General features: G+C 49.0%; 1 protein-coding gene across 4 annotated transcripts in view; it reads right to left on the reverse strand.

Moving 5' to 3' along the window:
• hivep3b (HIVEP zinc finger 3b) overlaps positions 1 to 16,236 on the reverse strand; it is a 78,272-nt gene that overhangs the window by 10,666 nt on the left and 51,370 nt on the right. For all 4 annotated transcript variants that reach the window (XM_079504009.1, XM_079504010.1, XM_079504007.1 and 1 more), the window contains 3 exons: positions 5,673 to 8,007; positions 2,701 to 3,026; positions 500 to 2,165 (listed from right to left, as the gene is read on the reverse strand). In XM_079504009.1, coding sequence (XP_079360135.1) covers positions 500 to 2,165; positions 2,701 to 3,026; positions 5,673 to 7,629 — 3,949 coding nt within the window. In that variant the 5' untranslated portion in view covers positions 7,630 to 8,007. The remainder of the gene's footprint in view (positions 1 to 499; positions 2,166 to 2,700; positions 3,027 to 5,672; positions 8,008 to 16,236) is intronic.

Here is a 16,236-nt window from a genome sequence, read left to right on the forward strand (position 1 = left end):
AAAAGGTTTGAAAATGTCTGAAAGTATTTCAACGCTTTTGACAAATGTCCCCTTAAATGTCCAATACAAGTGGTTACAAAGAGCATTTGGACAACAACTGGAAATAATGTAAAATATGACATTTCACTTAATTTCAACCAGCTGTTTTATACATATAAATGCAAACAATTCGGAGTGGAGCTAGATATTACATCTCCTTGATGAGGAAACATACACTGCCGACCCGTTTTTTTTTTCTTTTTACTTTTTCTCCTGTAAATATAGCTACATTATATGTATTTTTTGATGACATGTATAAATGTTTTTATATTCTGCTGGTGAATTGAACACACAATGACCAGGACCTTTTTGTGTTATCCTTTTATAGTCCAAGTGTTACTGTACTTCTGTGATGTTTATCTATCTTTGACTAATAAAGTAATCAATCGATAAATAGCGATTATTGATATTAGCTCAAATAATTGCGACCAGGTTATTATTACTACCGTGACAGGCCTACCTGTACCTACGCCCTCTTGCTGCACCACAGTCACCTCCTCTTCCCTTTTTGGCTTGGCCTCCTTCGTAGCTTCCTCCTCCTCCTCCTTTGGCACGTGCGGCTCCTCTTTCTGGTCCCCCTCTACTTTCACACTGGCCACCTCTGCCCCCTTCGCCTCCTCCTCTCCCTCTTCCAGTTTACTCCCCATGGCCTTGCTCTCTTTCTCCTCCTCTTCCTCCTCCTGCTCCCCCTCCCTCTTCTGTTCCTCCTCTTCCTCCTCCTTCACCCTCTTCTGGTGCCTCTGGGCCTCGGTGCTCAGCTCCAGGCTGGCAGCAGGGGACAGCATGCGCTTGCTGCCCCCGGCCCCCAGGGGGCCGTAGCAGCAGCCCTCGTCGGAGCCCGAGCCGGAGGCCAGCTCGGCGGGCAGGGACAGCGGCAGGTAGCTCTTGATGTCCGGCGCCGGGATCTTCAGGTAGGACCTGTGCATCTTGTCCAGGTGACCCATGATGACCATGGTGGTGCAGCAGATGGGATCCTGGGAGCGGGCAGAAGAGGCCAGCATCTGGGACAGGGTGGTGTTCATGGCGCTGCCGTAGTGGGGCATGTGGGTCTGGAGACGCACCGGCACCACCAGGGACACCACCGGCGTCAGCTGGGCCAGGCAGGTGATGATGACCGGCCGTGACTGGCAGGAGGAGCGAGGAACCAGGGACTGGTGGTGAGCAGGAGCAGGGGGAGACATGGAGGAGCTGGACGGCCTGGGGGACGGGACCTGGATGGTGAGTCTGGAGGGTCTGGGCAGGTACGCAGTGCTGGACCCTGGGGGGAAATGGATGGGGAGGAGAGACGACGGAAGCTGATGGAGGGGGATGCCCAGCCGCTCGGCCATGTGGATCTGTATGGGTGGAGGGGGAGTGTGCGACTGCAGGAACGCTCTCTGGACGATCCGGGCGGAGCTGGACAGGACCTCAGAGATCACCATGTCGGGGGCGGGGAGCAGCCGATGAGGGAACCCCTCCCAGGCTCTGGGCTGCAGGGCGAGCGCACCCCGAGAGAGAGGGAGGGTGTGAGGCTGGAACAGCTGCAGGGTCTTCCCTATGGCCTCGGGGGTCAGGCGGCCGACGCCGGCCTCAGGCGAGTAGCGAGCGGGGTGGCTGGAGTACAAGGGCCCGGGATTAGGGCTCTCCGCTCTGGGTTCTTCCTGCTCGGGTTTCCCCAGGGTAGCGTGCTTCACCAGCAGACATTTCCTCCGCTCCTTCCAGGCAGACGCAGGGTGCTGAGGGGACAGCGAGCCGTAGTCGAAGGACTTGCTCCTGGCCTCGGCGCTCTGGTCCGCCTGCTGCGGGCTGGCCGGGGTCTGCTCCGAGGCCGAGCGCCGCATCTCACGCTGGCCTTGGAGGTTCTGGTAGGACGAGGAAGGCACCATCAGCATTTGGGAACCCTGTTGGCCACTGGACCTCCCCGCCTCCTCCACGGAGACGGGGAGGGACGAGGTGTAGGACACGTTGCCCTCCTGGTTGGGGCTGCGAGGCACAGACTTCGTCGACTCGAAGCTGGACTCGCCCGACGACTGCGAGGCCTCCGCCAGGCGGAGCCTCTTCTTCTTTGGTGGCAGCTTCTCGGTGGGGAGCTGGGCCATACTCTGGCTGCGCTGCGGCCACTGGAACTCCTCCACTTTCTCTGGCTCCTGGGAGAAGAACAACATACAGTACAAGTACATACGCAATGGGAGAACCATGACCTTTATGGAGATGAAGAGGAAACATATAAGCACTATAAGCAAGACATACGTATATATGTATATATATATATATATATATATATATATATATATATATATATATACACAGTACCAGTGGTTCTCAAACATTTTCATGTCAAGGACCACAAAATTGATATATATTAGCCCACGGATTTTTCGGTGTGGCTCTATAGCAATTCTCAGGGACCCCATTGTACACTGTTACAGACCCATAAGGGTCAATTGGGTCCCTAACTATCAATATAGCTGGGGACCCCCCTGGACCCCACTTTGAGAGCCAAATGCAGATAGGCTACTTTCACTATTTCTGCAGAAAATCGTTGCTGTATATGAAATAAACGTGCTTCTCGATTATTTGATAAATCAATAAATGATATAATGACAGAAAAAGAAAAACAATGGACGTTTGCAGTCCTACTAGTGAACAGCCAAAGCACTAACTCCTGGAATAATCCTGTACCTTGGACGAGGTCACCGTGGCGGGGGGTGATACAGATGGCATGTCGGCGTCAGGCTCCACGGTGACAAGGATCTCTGGCACTTGGATGTTGGGTTGGCGTTGGAGGAGGCGGGGGGAGGAGGTGGGGAGGGCCGAGGCTTTGGGCTGCGGTGGGGGCGGAGCTTGTTGCTGAGGCGGCGCGGCAGGACTCTCTTGCGGCGAGGGGTCGTGGTGAGGCGGACACTCGGCGGACATCATGCTCTCCTGCTTCTCAAAGGAGCTGGTGTGCTGGATGACGGACACGCCCTTCCTGTCCTGATGTGTGGGCTCGGTCTGAAAGGGAACGCCTAGCAACAATACAAACCACAATTATGACATCTCTTACTCACCCATTAACGCAATTACCAGCAATTCGTTATTTTTTCCATGTTCCATGTTTTTTCTCTGTGCTTCTGCGAAAGAGAAACTAATTCGACCCTTGGTTGTCTAGTTAGCATCCGTTAAATAGCATGCTAGCAACAAAGGTGCACAGGGCATACTGACAAATAACTGAATAGTGGAAATACAAGCTTAAAACGTGTGACTTCTTTTGATCTTGTAGATGTGTATAAACCCCTATTTTTGAAAGTATTTTGAAAAATATATGGAAATTTGGAATGGAATTTAAGTGATTAGGATGATTATGCGAAACATTATTGCGATTAGTTCAAGGCATATTTTCTGGTTAAACAAAAAGGTTTTGTTCAAAATAAAGCTCTATGTTCTGATGGTGATCATAGCTAAACAATAACAGGCCTAGGGGTCCAGTCTTTGGTAAACAGAAAATACATTACGTTTCGGGTGTGATACCAAAGGGGCTAGCATCCGGTTTCTAAATTGCGGACATATATAGGAAGAGCTAGTTTCCTTATTTTCCCCATGATTTGCCGGACATTGCCCTTCGATTATATTACCATCTATCTGCGCCATCTACGAATATAATCGTACCCCCTTATAGGCTAGGGTACGGCATCAGCCATCTACGAATATAATCGTACCCCCTATAGGCTAGGGTACAGCATCAGCCATCTACGAATATGTTCGTACCCACCCGTATAATCCATATATGAAAGCGGTGACCGCCAATTTACCTTTTAGCATTGCTCGGGTTGCTATGGAGCTCCTCCGTCCCCACCAGCTATGGGATTTTTTCCATCCAGCTCCATTGAGCCTCCATTATAACATGATTTTCAAAGCCCTGTATCTCTAAGGCTTCGTACACACATATCAGACGAACATGCTCTGTGCTGTCCGTGTTTCAAGGCCGCCTCAATGCTTTTCCAATGGAAGTCACGTGGTTTGACCAAACAGTTGTGTGTGATGGGGGGAGGGGGGGCAATCAAACACAAGTGTTTGGTCAAACCACATGACTTCCATTGGAAAAGCATTGGGGCGTCCATGAAACACAGGCAGAGCACAGCACAGTTGTTCTTTATGTGTGTACGAAGCCTAAAGCTTCGAGCGCTGTCCATGGTGTGCCGTCGCAACATCCCGACGATCGTAAATCATTTGTGACTTTGTCTCGCATCGTGCCGGACATGTAACCGTTTCTGACGAGAGCTACGGGGATGAGCTAATACTACTGATCACTGTTCTCACAACAACAGCCCCCACCTCACTGATAACCCGGAAGTGAAACAGAGGAGCGTAGAGTGAGAGTGGACGGATGGCACAGGTTAGGTGTGCCTGAGTGAAGACCTATAGCAGTCGTTTACGGTTTTAATTTTGGGACCAGAAGTTCAGTCTGTAGAAACCAATGGGGCTCCCTTTGTCCATTCATTTACAGTCCATGTAGGATACCAATTTCATTTTTATCCCACGATTTTGTAACCCATTTTTCACCCCTGTGTCAATTATCTAATGTGATCCTGGGCTCTACACACCCTCCGCCAACCTAGTCCCCATATATGCGGGACATGGGGCGAGCAACGGACTTGAACTCATGCATCCTTCATGCCTGAGTGTCCAAGTTGCTCCTTTACACTTGACAGGGGGAGTTTCCCTGGTTGGACGTAGCGCGTGGAAGGAACACGTTATTCCAACCAGTTTCTTTCCCCTCTATTAGGCGCCCCGGCTGGCCAGGGGGAGGCAGTTTAGAGACCAGGATTAGGATACCAATTTCATCCAATCACGAGAGAGAACTCATTTCCAGTTTCACTCTCTCCTGAATGGATGAAATTGATATCCTGGCCTGAACATGTATTTTCCGTTTGCTAAAAGAGCTGGAGAGCTGGGGAGTATAACCACTGTTACTGAACAAACACAATATAGCACAGAGCACTTATTTAATATTTTAAAAAACATATCACTTTACAGCACCTTTATAATAGACTTTTGCTATATCATGGCATACAGTGGTGTTTCCATAAGGCAGCTCTGCTATCCGTTCATATTTCCATGTTTGTTTGGTGCTTCACATCAAAGAGGAACCGCTCTGCCGTTTATGTTAATACTGATGTTAATTTGCAGGGAACTTCTGTTTAGCAATTCAAATGTCTGCAGTGTATTGCCAGACTAAACATGACAAAACACCCCCAGAGCATCCGTTCCTCCTGCACAGTGTTCATTTAATTGAACTCTGAGAGTGTAAACACCCGGCTCCATTCTTACTCTCCCAGAGTTCACCCATTAAGACTCGAGGCAGATTCTACAAATGTTTTGTAAATCAATGGTTCTCAAACCGTTGTCCTTCGTGCCAAGGACAACCAAATTGATACATATTTGGCGGCACTGCGGCATTGATAGTTGCAGCCTTAAGGGATATCTCATCTCCATATTATAACTGTACGTATCATACTGTTCGTCAAAGCATCAAAAGTAGCAGATCCACACGCTTGAAACTCACGCTGCGCTTCGAGCTTGTGAGATCTGCTACTTTTGGTACTTTTGAATTTGAATCCTGGACATAATGAGGTTTCCACCCGACAGAGGTGCTATCATTCTACTGAACCGACCTGAGGGGGTGTGGCTGGTGGAGCAGCCCGGGGGCTGCAGGGGGCTGGGAGGGTCCTCCTCCAGGCTCTCCTCTTTCCTCCGCTTCCGGACCGCCATGGCCAGCGCTCTGAACTTGTAGTGCATCATCTGGGGGCGGTCTTCCCTCTGCGTCCCTCCGACGTTCCCTCGCTCTGGTTCCAGCCTGGGCTGCCTGGGGCAGGCGGCACGGTGGGCCTCATAGCTCGCTCTCTCCTGACAGGGGGCGCCACATGCCGCACAATCAAACTGTTGTTGTTGTTGTTGTTGGTGGTGGTGGTGGGGGTGATGCTGTGGCGTTCTTTCTTGCTCCGCCCCTCTGGCTGAGGAGAAGGAGGAGGAGGAAGATGACCCTGCCCCCTCCAGGAGCAGCTCCGCCCCTAGCGGGACTTCTATGGCGGGCTGGCGTTTCAGCAACCGCTGGGCGTGCTGGCCCGCCCTCATCTCCGCCACCATGGCCTGCTGCTCGTCGAGGGAGTGGCTGAGCGGGTGGCCTCGCGGGGACAGGGTGCATGCCGGGGCGCACGACTCCGCCTGGCTGGAAGACGACGGCACCGAGTGGCTTCTGAACAGAGGCACTGAGGACGGGTCGCGGGCGGCGTCGAGGCCGTGCGGGTGGCCCAGGCCGCTGGGGCCCCGGGCCTCCCCTTTGGGGTCATACGCGTAGGGATCTTTAGGGGCGCTGAATTTGGCAGACTCCGAGCTGCTCTTCCTGGACAGAGAGGAGCGCCGCGGCTTGACGCTGTCGATCTCACTGGTGTCCACCACGGCCTCGTTGATGGTGATGAGCTTGGTGATGTGCTCGATGACTTGGGTCTTGGGGACGCTGAAGGACATGCCCTTCTCGTCGGCCCCGGAGGACAGAGGCTGTAGGTGCTGCTGATGGGGGCCGCCGCGCGGCAGACGCCCGTATTTCCCCAGGATAATCTCGGCGTACGTTTTGGCACTGGTGCTGGGGGGGCTGACCTGGGACAGCTCGGTGCTGCCCGAGCCGGAGTAGTAGCCGGACTCTGTGCTGCCTTTGCTGCCGGGGCCCAGGGAGGACGAAGAGGAGGTGGAGAGGGAAGAGGAGGGGGTGTTATTGGGAGAGGCTCCCAGGGGCCCACGTTTCCTCTCACTGAGCCTCATGGCCAGCCTCTGTTTGACCGCCTGGGAGTCCTCGGGTCTCGGGGCCTCCTCGGGGGCTCTTGGCGCTGGCGGCTCCTGACTACCTCTCTTCTGGCCTGCTTTCTCCTTGTGGCGGTGCTCTCCCGTCTCCTCTTCAGAGTCTGTACTCTCGCCCTCCGTGGGCTCTTCCGGTTCCTCTCCCGGGCCCCCGGCCTCGGTGCCACTCAGGCTGGGCTCGTCGCGGCTGGACGCTAGGCCCGCTTTGATGCGGTGTGCGTGGGATTTGCGGTGCTTGTACAGGTTGCTCTTGGTCTTGAAGGAGAATCCACAGGGGACACAAGGGTACGGCCTCTCCCCCGTGTGGGAGCGGATGTGTTTCTGGAGGACGCTGGGCTTGGCGCACGGACGGCCGCAGTACGTGCACACGTATTTCCCTGGCTTCTGGGGTTTCTTGTCCCCCCGCCTGGACGTGCCGCCCGCCTCCGGGCCACCCCCCTCCTGGCTGGGCTGCGGCTGGAGGCCAGGAGAGGCGTGCTGCTCGCTGCGTGCGGAGGAGGACCCGGAGGAGTGCGGTGAGGTGGAGGACGGTTGTGGAGAGAGGAAGCTGCCTCCTCCCGAGGGACCCACGCTGTCCGAGTGCTGCCACGCCACCGCCTGATGCTGCTGCAGCCGCAGCAGCAGGTCACTGCGCTTGGGCTGCCGGTGCTGGTGGAGACGCCCCAGGCTTCCTCTGCGCGGGTTGGGAGGCTGCAGCGCCGGTTCGGCAGACACCGGCCGATGCTCTTGCAGTCCGGAGCGCTCCCCATCGGCCGGACGGCTGGACTCGGCCTCCATGGAGTGGGGAGGGGGGCCTCAGGGACAAACAGGGGGTCGGGCTCTGGGAGCCTCATGGAGCTGGCCGCATGGCGGCAGGGAGGTCAGGGGCATGGGGGAACATGGACTGGCTGAGTCGTGAATCACAAAGACAGAAGGAGGACCTGTGCGGCGCCGGCCAAAAGTCACCGGAGAGGGCGGAGAAAGGCATTGTTAAAAGGTGCCCCGGAGGTGTGAGGATGCAGGTAAGCATAGATGATGGCTCTGCTCTGCGCTGAGCCGCTCGTCTCCCATCCAGAACCAGCTGTGTTTTTAATGTAATGGCTCTGCCACCGTCCTCTCTGCATGTCTTCTTCTGCGGCGTCTTGGCAGAATCCACCGTTCAGCTCATAACAGGCTCTGGAAAACAAAAAAAGCAAGACGAGGAAGCTGTGAGTCACCGAAATGTAAAAATACACCCAGGTGACTGTTGCATACCCTTTACTTGTCAGCACGGTCGGATATATCCTCCATAAGTGACGATTTACAGTACAAATGCCAGTGGGTTTCATCCGTTTTATACTATTCTACAAAAGAATACAAGCTCACAATGCATCACAATACAACACGTTGTGAACTATAGTAAATCTGCATATGTTTTTGTGTGTGAGTGATTTTTTAAAATAATTTCATAAAACATAAATCGTCTCTTCTGGAGGTCTCTGGCACAAAGTCTTTTCATTTCAAATGGGTGTCCGCGGTAAAGTATATATTCCCAAGGGGGGAGTGTGACCAAAACGCTGCCACTAACCTTTCATGCTAAACAGCCGGGAGGGAGTGTTATATAACTTATACAGAGAAAGGCCAGAGTCATTAGTTTCCTCATCATCATCCACTTCCGTCTATAACAATTGACCCTCTCTCTCTCTCTCTCTCTCCTCTCTCTCTCTCTCTCTCTCGCTCTCTCTTATCATATCATATCATATCATATCCGGACTCATCGGGGCTGAACTTCTTGTTCTAATGTTCGGTGCGGTGAGCGGCAGCGAGCTGTAATGAGATCATTAGCACACTTAATTGCATTTAAGCACCATGTTATTGGTCTGACCTCACCTGTAATGAGAACGGCTGCCAGGCAGCCACGGTGCCGTCGCCACATGAGCGCACGCCGCTCTCATTTCAGGTTGTGGCGGGTATGATCAAACGTAGCCATGTAGTGTAATATTTAAAAAAGGAACCGATTTAAATGAAAATAATGGAATATGGAGGAAACTATCGAGGAAAAACGATATATATAAAAATAAAAAGTTAAAGCAAATATCTAATTACTGAAATAAAATATGGTTAAAGTGGTTAAACTGATTTTGAAGCTATATTAAATAATTTAGCTGGAACTCCCTCGAGGACCCCCACCGTGAGAACCACTGCATATTAGACACACGCACGCACGCAAGCACGCACGCACGCACGCAGGCACGCACGCACGCACGCACACACACGCACACGCACACACGCACACACACTCTTTATTTGCGCTCACAAAATTGTAATGTAATTTTCTTGAACACAAACAATAGTAGATGCACAAACTTGGAAAACCAGTGCTTCAGATCACGGGTACAGGAAGCATCGCCTCATCCATATGACGATTATTGCAGACACTGAACAGAGTTTTGCCAATGCCTTAGCTCTCGGCTTGGGCATTCCAATCTGCAGGCATCTTACAATTGATTTATGGACATTACAGAGGCTTCCAAATATGAACACAATTAGTTTAAATTTGTAACCAAGCTGTATAATAGCATCCTTAAGACGCTGGTACTTAAACACCTTGGTAAGGAATGCACACACACACACACACACACACACACACACACACACACACACACACACACACACACACACACACACACACACACACACACACACACACACACACACACACACACACACACACACACACACACACACACACAAAGACTGCATTAAAAACTCTGAGCGGGTATCATGTGACTCAGGAGCGGCCTACACTGCAGGAACCGGAGCGGGTTCTAGGTTCTGGCCCCCGGCCCGGCATGCATGGCACCAACCAACACTTGGACACAGACTGGACCAGGCCACAGCGCCATGGCAACGGATCAAAATAAATGTTGGAATCATAGCCTGGGCTTTAATTTGATCTGACCCTGAAGGGGAAACGGGAAGGTGGGAGAAGGGACTTTATTTTAATGACTCGGTCAGCAGTGAACGTGGAAAGTAAGGCCTACGTGTACTCAGGTACTGTAACTGTACTTAAGTACAATTTAGAGTTGTTGCTTTTCCTTAACCCATTTTGGGCGGGTACCCCTTTTGGTGTTTTAAGAATTATGTTGTACTTTAGATGTTGAAAAATAGCAGATCATCTCCCCTTGTGTGTATTGTACGTATATTGTCTTGTTTTGTTTTGTTTCTGTTGGATGTATTGTCAATTGTCATAGTCGTTTCGTTTACATGTATGTTTGATTCAAATTCAATAAAAACTAAATCAAAATAAAAAAAGAGAAAAATAGCAGATCTACAAGCTCATAGCGCGGTACTCAGTGCCACGCTATGAGCTTGTAGGTCTGCTATTTTTGAAAAATGTGAAAATGTGGCGTACATCTTTGAATATATATTCTTTCACAGCGAACATTTGTAACTCAAATATTTGCTAATATTTTTGCTAATATATATATATATATATTATATATATATATATAATATAATATATTTATATATATAATTATATATTTATATATATAAAAGTGTTATATAAATGCACCATTTACCACCATTTTACCTTTTATTTGGGCTTGCATAAAAAAATAATTATCCATCCTTCTTTAAAGCAGTGGTTCTCAGACATTTGCATGTGTATTTGACCACGGGCCCCATCTGGAAATATGTTGTGCCAGGGACCCTCATACAAGATGTGTGGAGTTCAAATGTTTCAAAACATATTCCAAATATATATATATATATCAAATATAGCAGATCTTACGAGCAATTTGAAAATAGCCCATCTAAAAGCTTGCAACGTGTTGTGATGCGTGAACTTGTAGATCAATTTGAAAATATGCCAATGCATAGTTTTAAAGCGCTCATGTGGTAGCTTCTTTTGGGCTTGTTTTCACAGAGCTGCATGGACACTCGTTTCTCTCTCAAAATCTGGCAACACCGGTAGAGAAAGAGAGAGAAAGAGAGAGAGAGAGAGAGAGAGAGAGAGAGAGATACTCCTGCCAAAATCTACTGTATGAGAGAACCACCGCTCTCTTAGCAAGATATATGTACCGTAATATCCTCCACTTATACACTTCCAGGGAAGCAGAGCTTATTAGGGGCCCTGAGTCTTGGCTTGATCACCAACAAAGTCCGTCGGAGGGAGGGATGGAGGGAGGGAGGGAGGGAGGGATGGAGGGAGAGAGGGAGGGAGGGAGGGAGGGAGGGATGGAGGGAGAGAGGGATGGAGGGAGGGAGTGAGGGAGGGAGAGAGGGATGGAAGGAGGGAGGGAGGGAGGGAGGGAGGGAGGGAGGGAGTGAGGGAGTGAGGGAGGGAGGGAGAGAGGGATGGAGGGAGGGAGGGAGGGAGGGAGGGAGGGAGGGAGTGAGGGAGGGAGGGAGGGAGGGAGTGAGGGAGGGAGGGAGGGAGCGCTCTGATGAAATCAACCCCTCCGTTCATCAAGATATATGTCCTGTAATAATCTACCCACTCACAACACAACCAACATCCATCTCACGGCTGATCGCCCGATTCTTGCGCCGCAGCCAATCAAAACACATTCTGGGGGCAGAGAGGAGCCAATCATAACATTTTCGACTGGGAGAGCCGTCCACCAACAAAGCGCTGGCGGTCGGTCCCGTCCCGGCTCAGAGCTGGTCCAGAGAATCATCAATTACCATCAGATGAGGAGGGAGAGACATCCACACTACAGTGCTCGTTCACCACACAGACTCTAGTGTTGCCAGATTGTGTAGGAGAAATATGCAGGTCTGTATATGAAAACAAGCCTAAGGGAATCAATTGTGTGTAGTATAGTAATACAAGTATACACACACACACACACACACACACACACACACACACACACACACACACACACACACACACACACACACACACACACACACACACACACACACACACACACACACACACACACACACACACACACACACACACACACACACACACACACACACACACACACGTCGAGACAGAGGCAGGTGAATGCTACACTGGCCAGATATCAAAGCTGACGGAAATCAATCCGAATACATAACCTGTGATTGAGAGAGAGAGGTGTGTGTGTGTGTGTGCATGTGTGGGGGGCAAGAAGAAAGATGGAGAGAGAGATGAAGTGTGGAAAAGGTGGAGTGAAGGAGAGAGGGAGAGAGAGAGGGAGAGAGAGAGAGAGAGAGGTGAATCGGTGTTCCAGTGGATAAACAGGCCTAGTAGGAGACCGAGGTGCCAGTTGTGGCAAGACAGCGCTGACAGTTGTTTTTAATGAGCCACACTTTTTGTCTTTCCTCCTGCCTGCCGTATGTTTCTAAAGCACGCACACACACACAAACGTGCACGCAGTACGCAGATACACACACACGTGCACGCAGATACACACACACGTGCACGCAGATACACACACACGTGCACGCAGATACACACACACACGCAGATACACACACACACGTGCACGCAGATACACACACACACACACACACACACACACACACACACACACACACACACACACACACACACACACACACACACACACACACACACACACACACACACACACACACACACACACACACACACACTGCAGTCGGCGGACTTCATTGCAGCCAGTTTACAATGGAGGGGGGGGGACGACGACGAAACGAGGATCACTCTTCCTCCTCTTGGAAAACGACTTGATAGATTCTCTGCAACGTTTTCCACTTTTCTATACCTCCCACACACACACACGCACACACGCACGCATGCATGCACACGCATGCACGCACGCACGCATGCACACGCATGCACACTGCACACACATCTGCTGAGGGCTGGCGTTCCACTGTTCCATCAGAATGTTTCTCTAAGCAAACTGGGGGCTTTGATTACAGCAGCATTTCGCCATCAACGCGAGGCAATTACGTACAATAACAAACCAGATCAACAAAAAAAAGAAGCACAATTCCCTCGTCTGTCTTCGACTGTCTCTCAGCCTCAGACAGGCAGACTTAACACAGTGGAGATTTCTTATTGCGTTCTTCCATGGCTATACAGTTAGCCCCCCTCCCCCCCCTGTTCTGTTGAGCTCCAGGGAGGACTTTGCTCATTTTAGATCCTAAATGCAGCTTACAGAGAGGCTGGACGCTACAGTACTAGAGATGTACCCATACCATGTTTTCCTTCCCTTTACCGAAGCCCATAACTAGATCTCATCATGTGATAAATGACATATGGGACTGGCATAGACTGACGCCCGTCAATGATACCAGCATTTTAGGCAGTATCGGCGATACAGGTATCTGTATCAGAGCATATATATTATGGGGCATAGCAGTGGTGGCCATTTTGTGGATCTTTTTATTTTTTTACTTCAAGCCACCCAGGGTTTGATTCTGTGATTTGTATTATTTTTTTAAACTGCAAAACAAAGGGTATTTATTGCGACTGCAGGTCGCAATTAACTATGGAATCTAGCATTTCCCGTCAGTGTGTGTTGGTTGGTTGGTTGGTCACCCAAGGCAAGCCCCCCAGGTCATCATGACGTCACATCACGTGACATCAGCCCCCACCATACATGGTGCCCAGGTCATCGTGACATCACGTATCCCTGATGTCATAGTAAATGCGACCTGCTGTCACAGTTAAGCTCATAGATGGAGATCCCTGATGTCATCAATATTGGCCAGCAACTCTACATCTGACCTCAAACCCTTAGATCTCCATATATGGATATATGTCACAACCTGTTCTGACATTCCATATGTTGATTCTTTCCCATTCACCATATATGGGAATGCCCCATGCATATATGAAGACAACATAACCCAAGCCTCCATATATGGTCACGTATCGTGACAGCACATCTCCATATATGGTCACGATACCCTGTACGTTCAAGACACTGCCCCCACTGCCACCCTTAGACTCCATATATGGAGCTGACCTGTTCTGACATTCCATATGTTGATCTGACCTCATCACACCCTGTACACTCAAGACACGCTCCATATATGGCCTCAGGCGTCTTACTGGTTAATATATAGTATACCGGTAATTACATACGTGTTTTTCTTCACAGAATCAAATGTTTTATAGTCATGAAAATCAAATAAAAAAATACGTAAAGTACCAAAGGGTAGAAAGTACTCATTAAGCTAGAGTGTCCAATTTCACAAGTTTTTGAATGAATAAAATGCATACAAAATCCATAGCAGATCTACAAGCTCGCAATGCGTCACATCACGACACATTGTGAGCTTGTGGATCAGCTATTTTCAAAAGGCTAATTTAAGTTAAGTTTTCAAATCATTGTACTGTAGAAAAAAGTACAACATTTGCCAAAGGTGAGCCAAGTGCTGCTGGGAATTGACAGGGTGATGACTCCTATCCAGTCCAGATGCTGAGGTGCTCACAAAGTTACAAAGTACAGACGGTGTGTGGGTCTTTGTGCACTTTATGTTTCAACCTTAGGCACCCATGCCTAAGGTTGAATCTCTGAATACAGCGATATACAGTAAACAGGAGAGACAGGCTGCATGGCAGGAGGAGGGCGACAGAAGGGGCAAAGAAAGCAAAACAAAAAAGTGAGAGTTGTAGAGAGAGAAAGAGAGAGAGACGTTGCAGAGGAAAACCACAAGAGGAGAATAAAGTTGCGAGACTTGCTGGGCTTCTTTGTCCGAGAACAAGTTTTCCTGGCCTGCGTGAGTAAGCTTAATGATCTCTGGCAAGGCTGTTGATGCAGAGCGCAGCGTGCATTATTCATGGCCGTCTAGACTCCTCCGAGTGGGGGAAGCACAGCGTCAGGGCCTTGCCAAGGAAGACCAGCCTGAGAAGGAAGGAATGCCACCGTTGGCTGGCACACCTTAACGCACGTGGGCTCACTCACACACTCACTCACACACACTGCTGTGTGAATGGGTGAATGAATTGCACTATGTAAAGCGCTTTGGATAAAAGCGCTATATAAATGCACCATTTATTTGACCATTTACCACTCTTTCATGGTTTGTTACCCTTAAACCACCCCTTTACCTTAAATTAACCCTTATCCCAGGGGTCTTCAACCAGGGGTTCCTCAGTGTTATTAAAACTATTTGTGTGATAGGGTAGTCTTTATTTCTTTTTAACTACTTGAACCTACAGTATAGCATCCATATTCTGAGAACTTTAGCCAAATAATTGCAGATCTACAACGCAATGTGTTGTGAGCTTGTAGATCGGCTATTTTCGATGATTTGGTGTCGAGAGACAAAAAGAGTAGACCAAGTACATAGTGAAAGGTCAAGTTTGCTGGGTATCGACGATTTCAGTGGTTAATTGTCTGAAAATACACATTGACATGAATGAATCCAGCATACACTGATGACAGTGCTGTCAAACACATTGACATGAATCCAGCATACACTGATGACAGTGCTGTCAAACAAGTCTACGAAGATATCCATGAAATCTATGAAAAGTTTAGTCTGCAATACAATGTCATACAATATGTCGTGGGGGTCCTCGTCTCATCTAGGGGGTCCTTGGATTGAAAAATGTTGAAGACCCCTGCCTTATCCTATAAGCCCTATAGCACACTGCAAAAAGAAACAGACCCTTCCCTCTGCATACTGTATGTCCCTTCTCAGAGTTAAAGAACCGGCCAGCACTAGAACAGCCCACACACACAATCATCATGTAAAGTACTCTACACAGCAAAGCCCTCAGTGATGAGTAATCCATGTGTGCATACTACTCTGCCTGTAGATCGGCTATTTTCAGTATACGGCACTGTCATACTGACACTGTACGGCTATACAGTACCGGTAATACATGGATCCTGATGTCCCTAATCTGGGGTAAAAATTGCAAAAATCACTGATCTATAAATCACAATGCATTGCATTGTGACACGTTGAATAATTGTTATAAACTATGATATTGTATATCTGCTATTTTTCATTTTTTATAGTATAAATATAATATAGTATAGAATATTGTATGGTTAAAGTGGTTTAAATGATTGTATTACTTACTTAATACACTATTAAGTACTTTTGCTGGGGGGGATTTGCTATAACTAAAGACTAAAATGTCCACCATCTAAAATCAAATCAGCATCTCCCAGACGTGACAGTCATGGGGTAATCCTAGCCTGGTTCCTCTGCACAGTTCCTTCTATTCATTTCATGAGGGGTTTTCCCAATTCTAATCCATCTTGTTCTACAACTAGTTGGCCTACTACTAGTGCTCCAATGTGCTGCTATACTTAATGGTAGGGTAAGAGATTTTCTTTGAATAGCAAGCCTATATATTCCGATAGTCCTCCTCACTGCTATAGAGCGTTCAGTAACAGGAGTCTCCACTCCATGTCTATCCAGCTCTTTAGAAAATGTTTCAGTTTCAGATCGGGATACCAATTTCATCCAATC

Source organism: Electrona antarctica, assembly GCF_951216825.1.
Source record: "Electrona antarctica genome assembly, chromosome: 6".
NCBI classification, from domain to species: domain Eukaryota; kingdom Metazoa; phylum Chordata; class Actinopteri; order Myctophiformes; family Myctophidae; genus Electrona; species Electrona antarctica.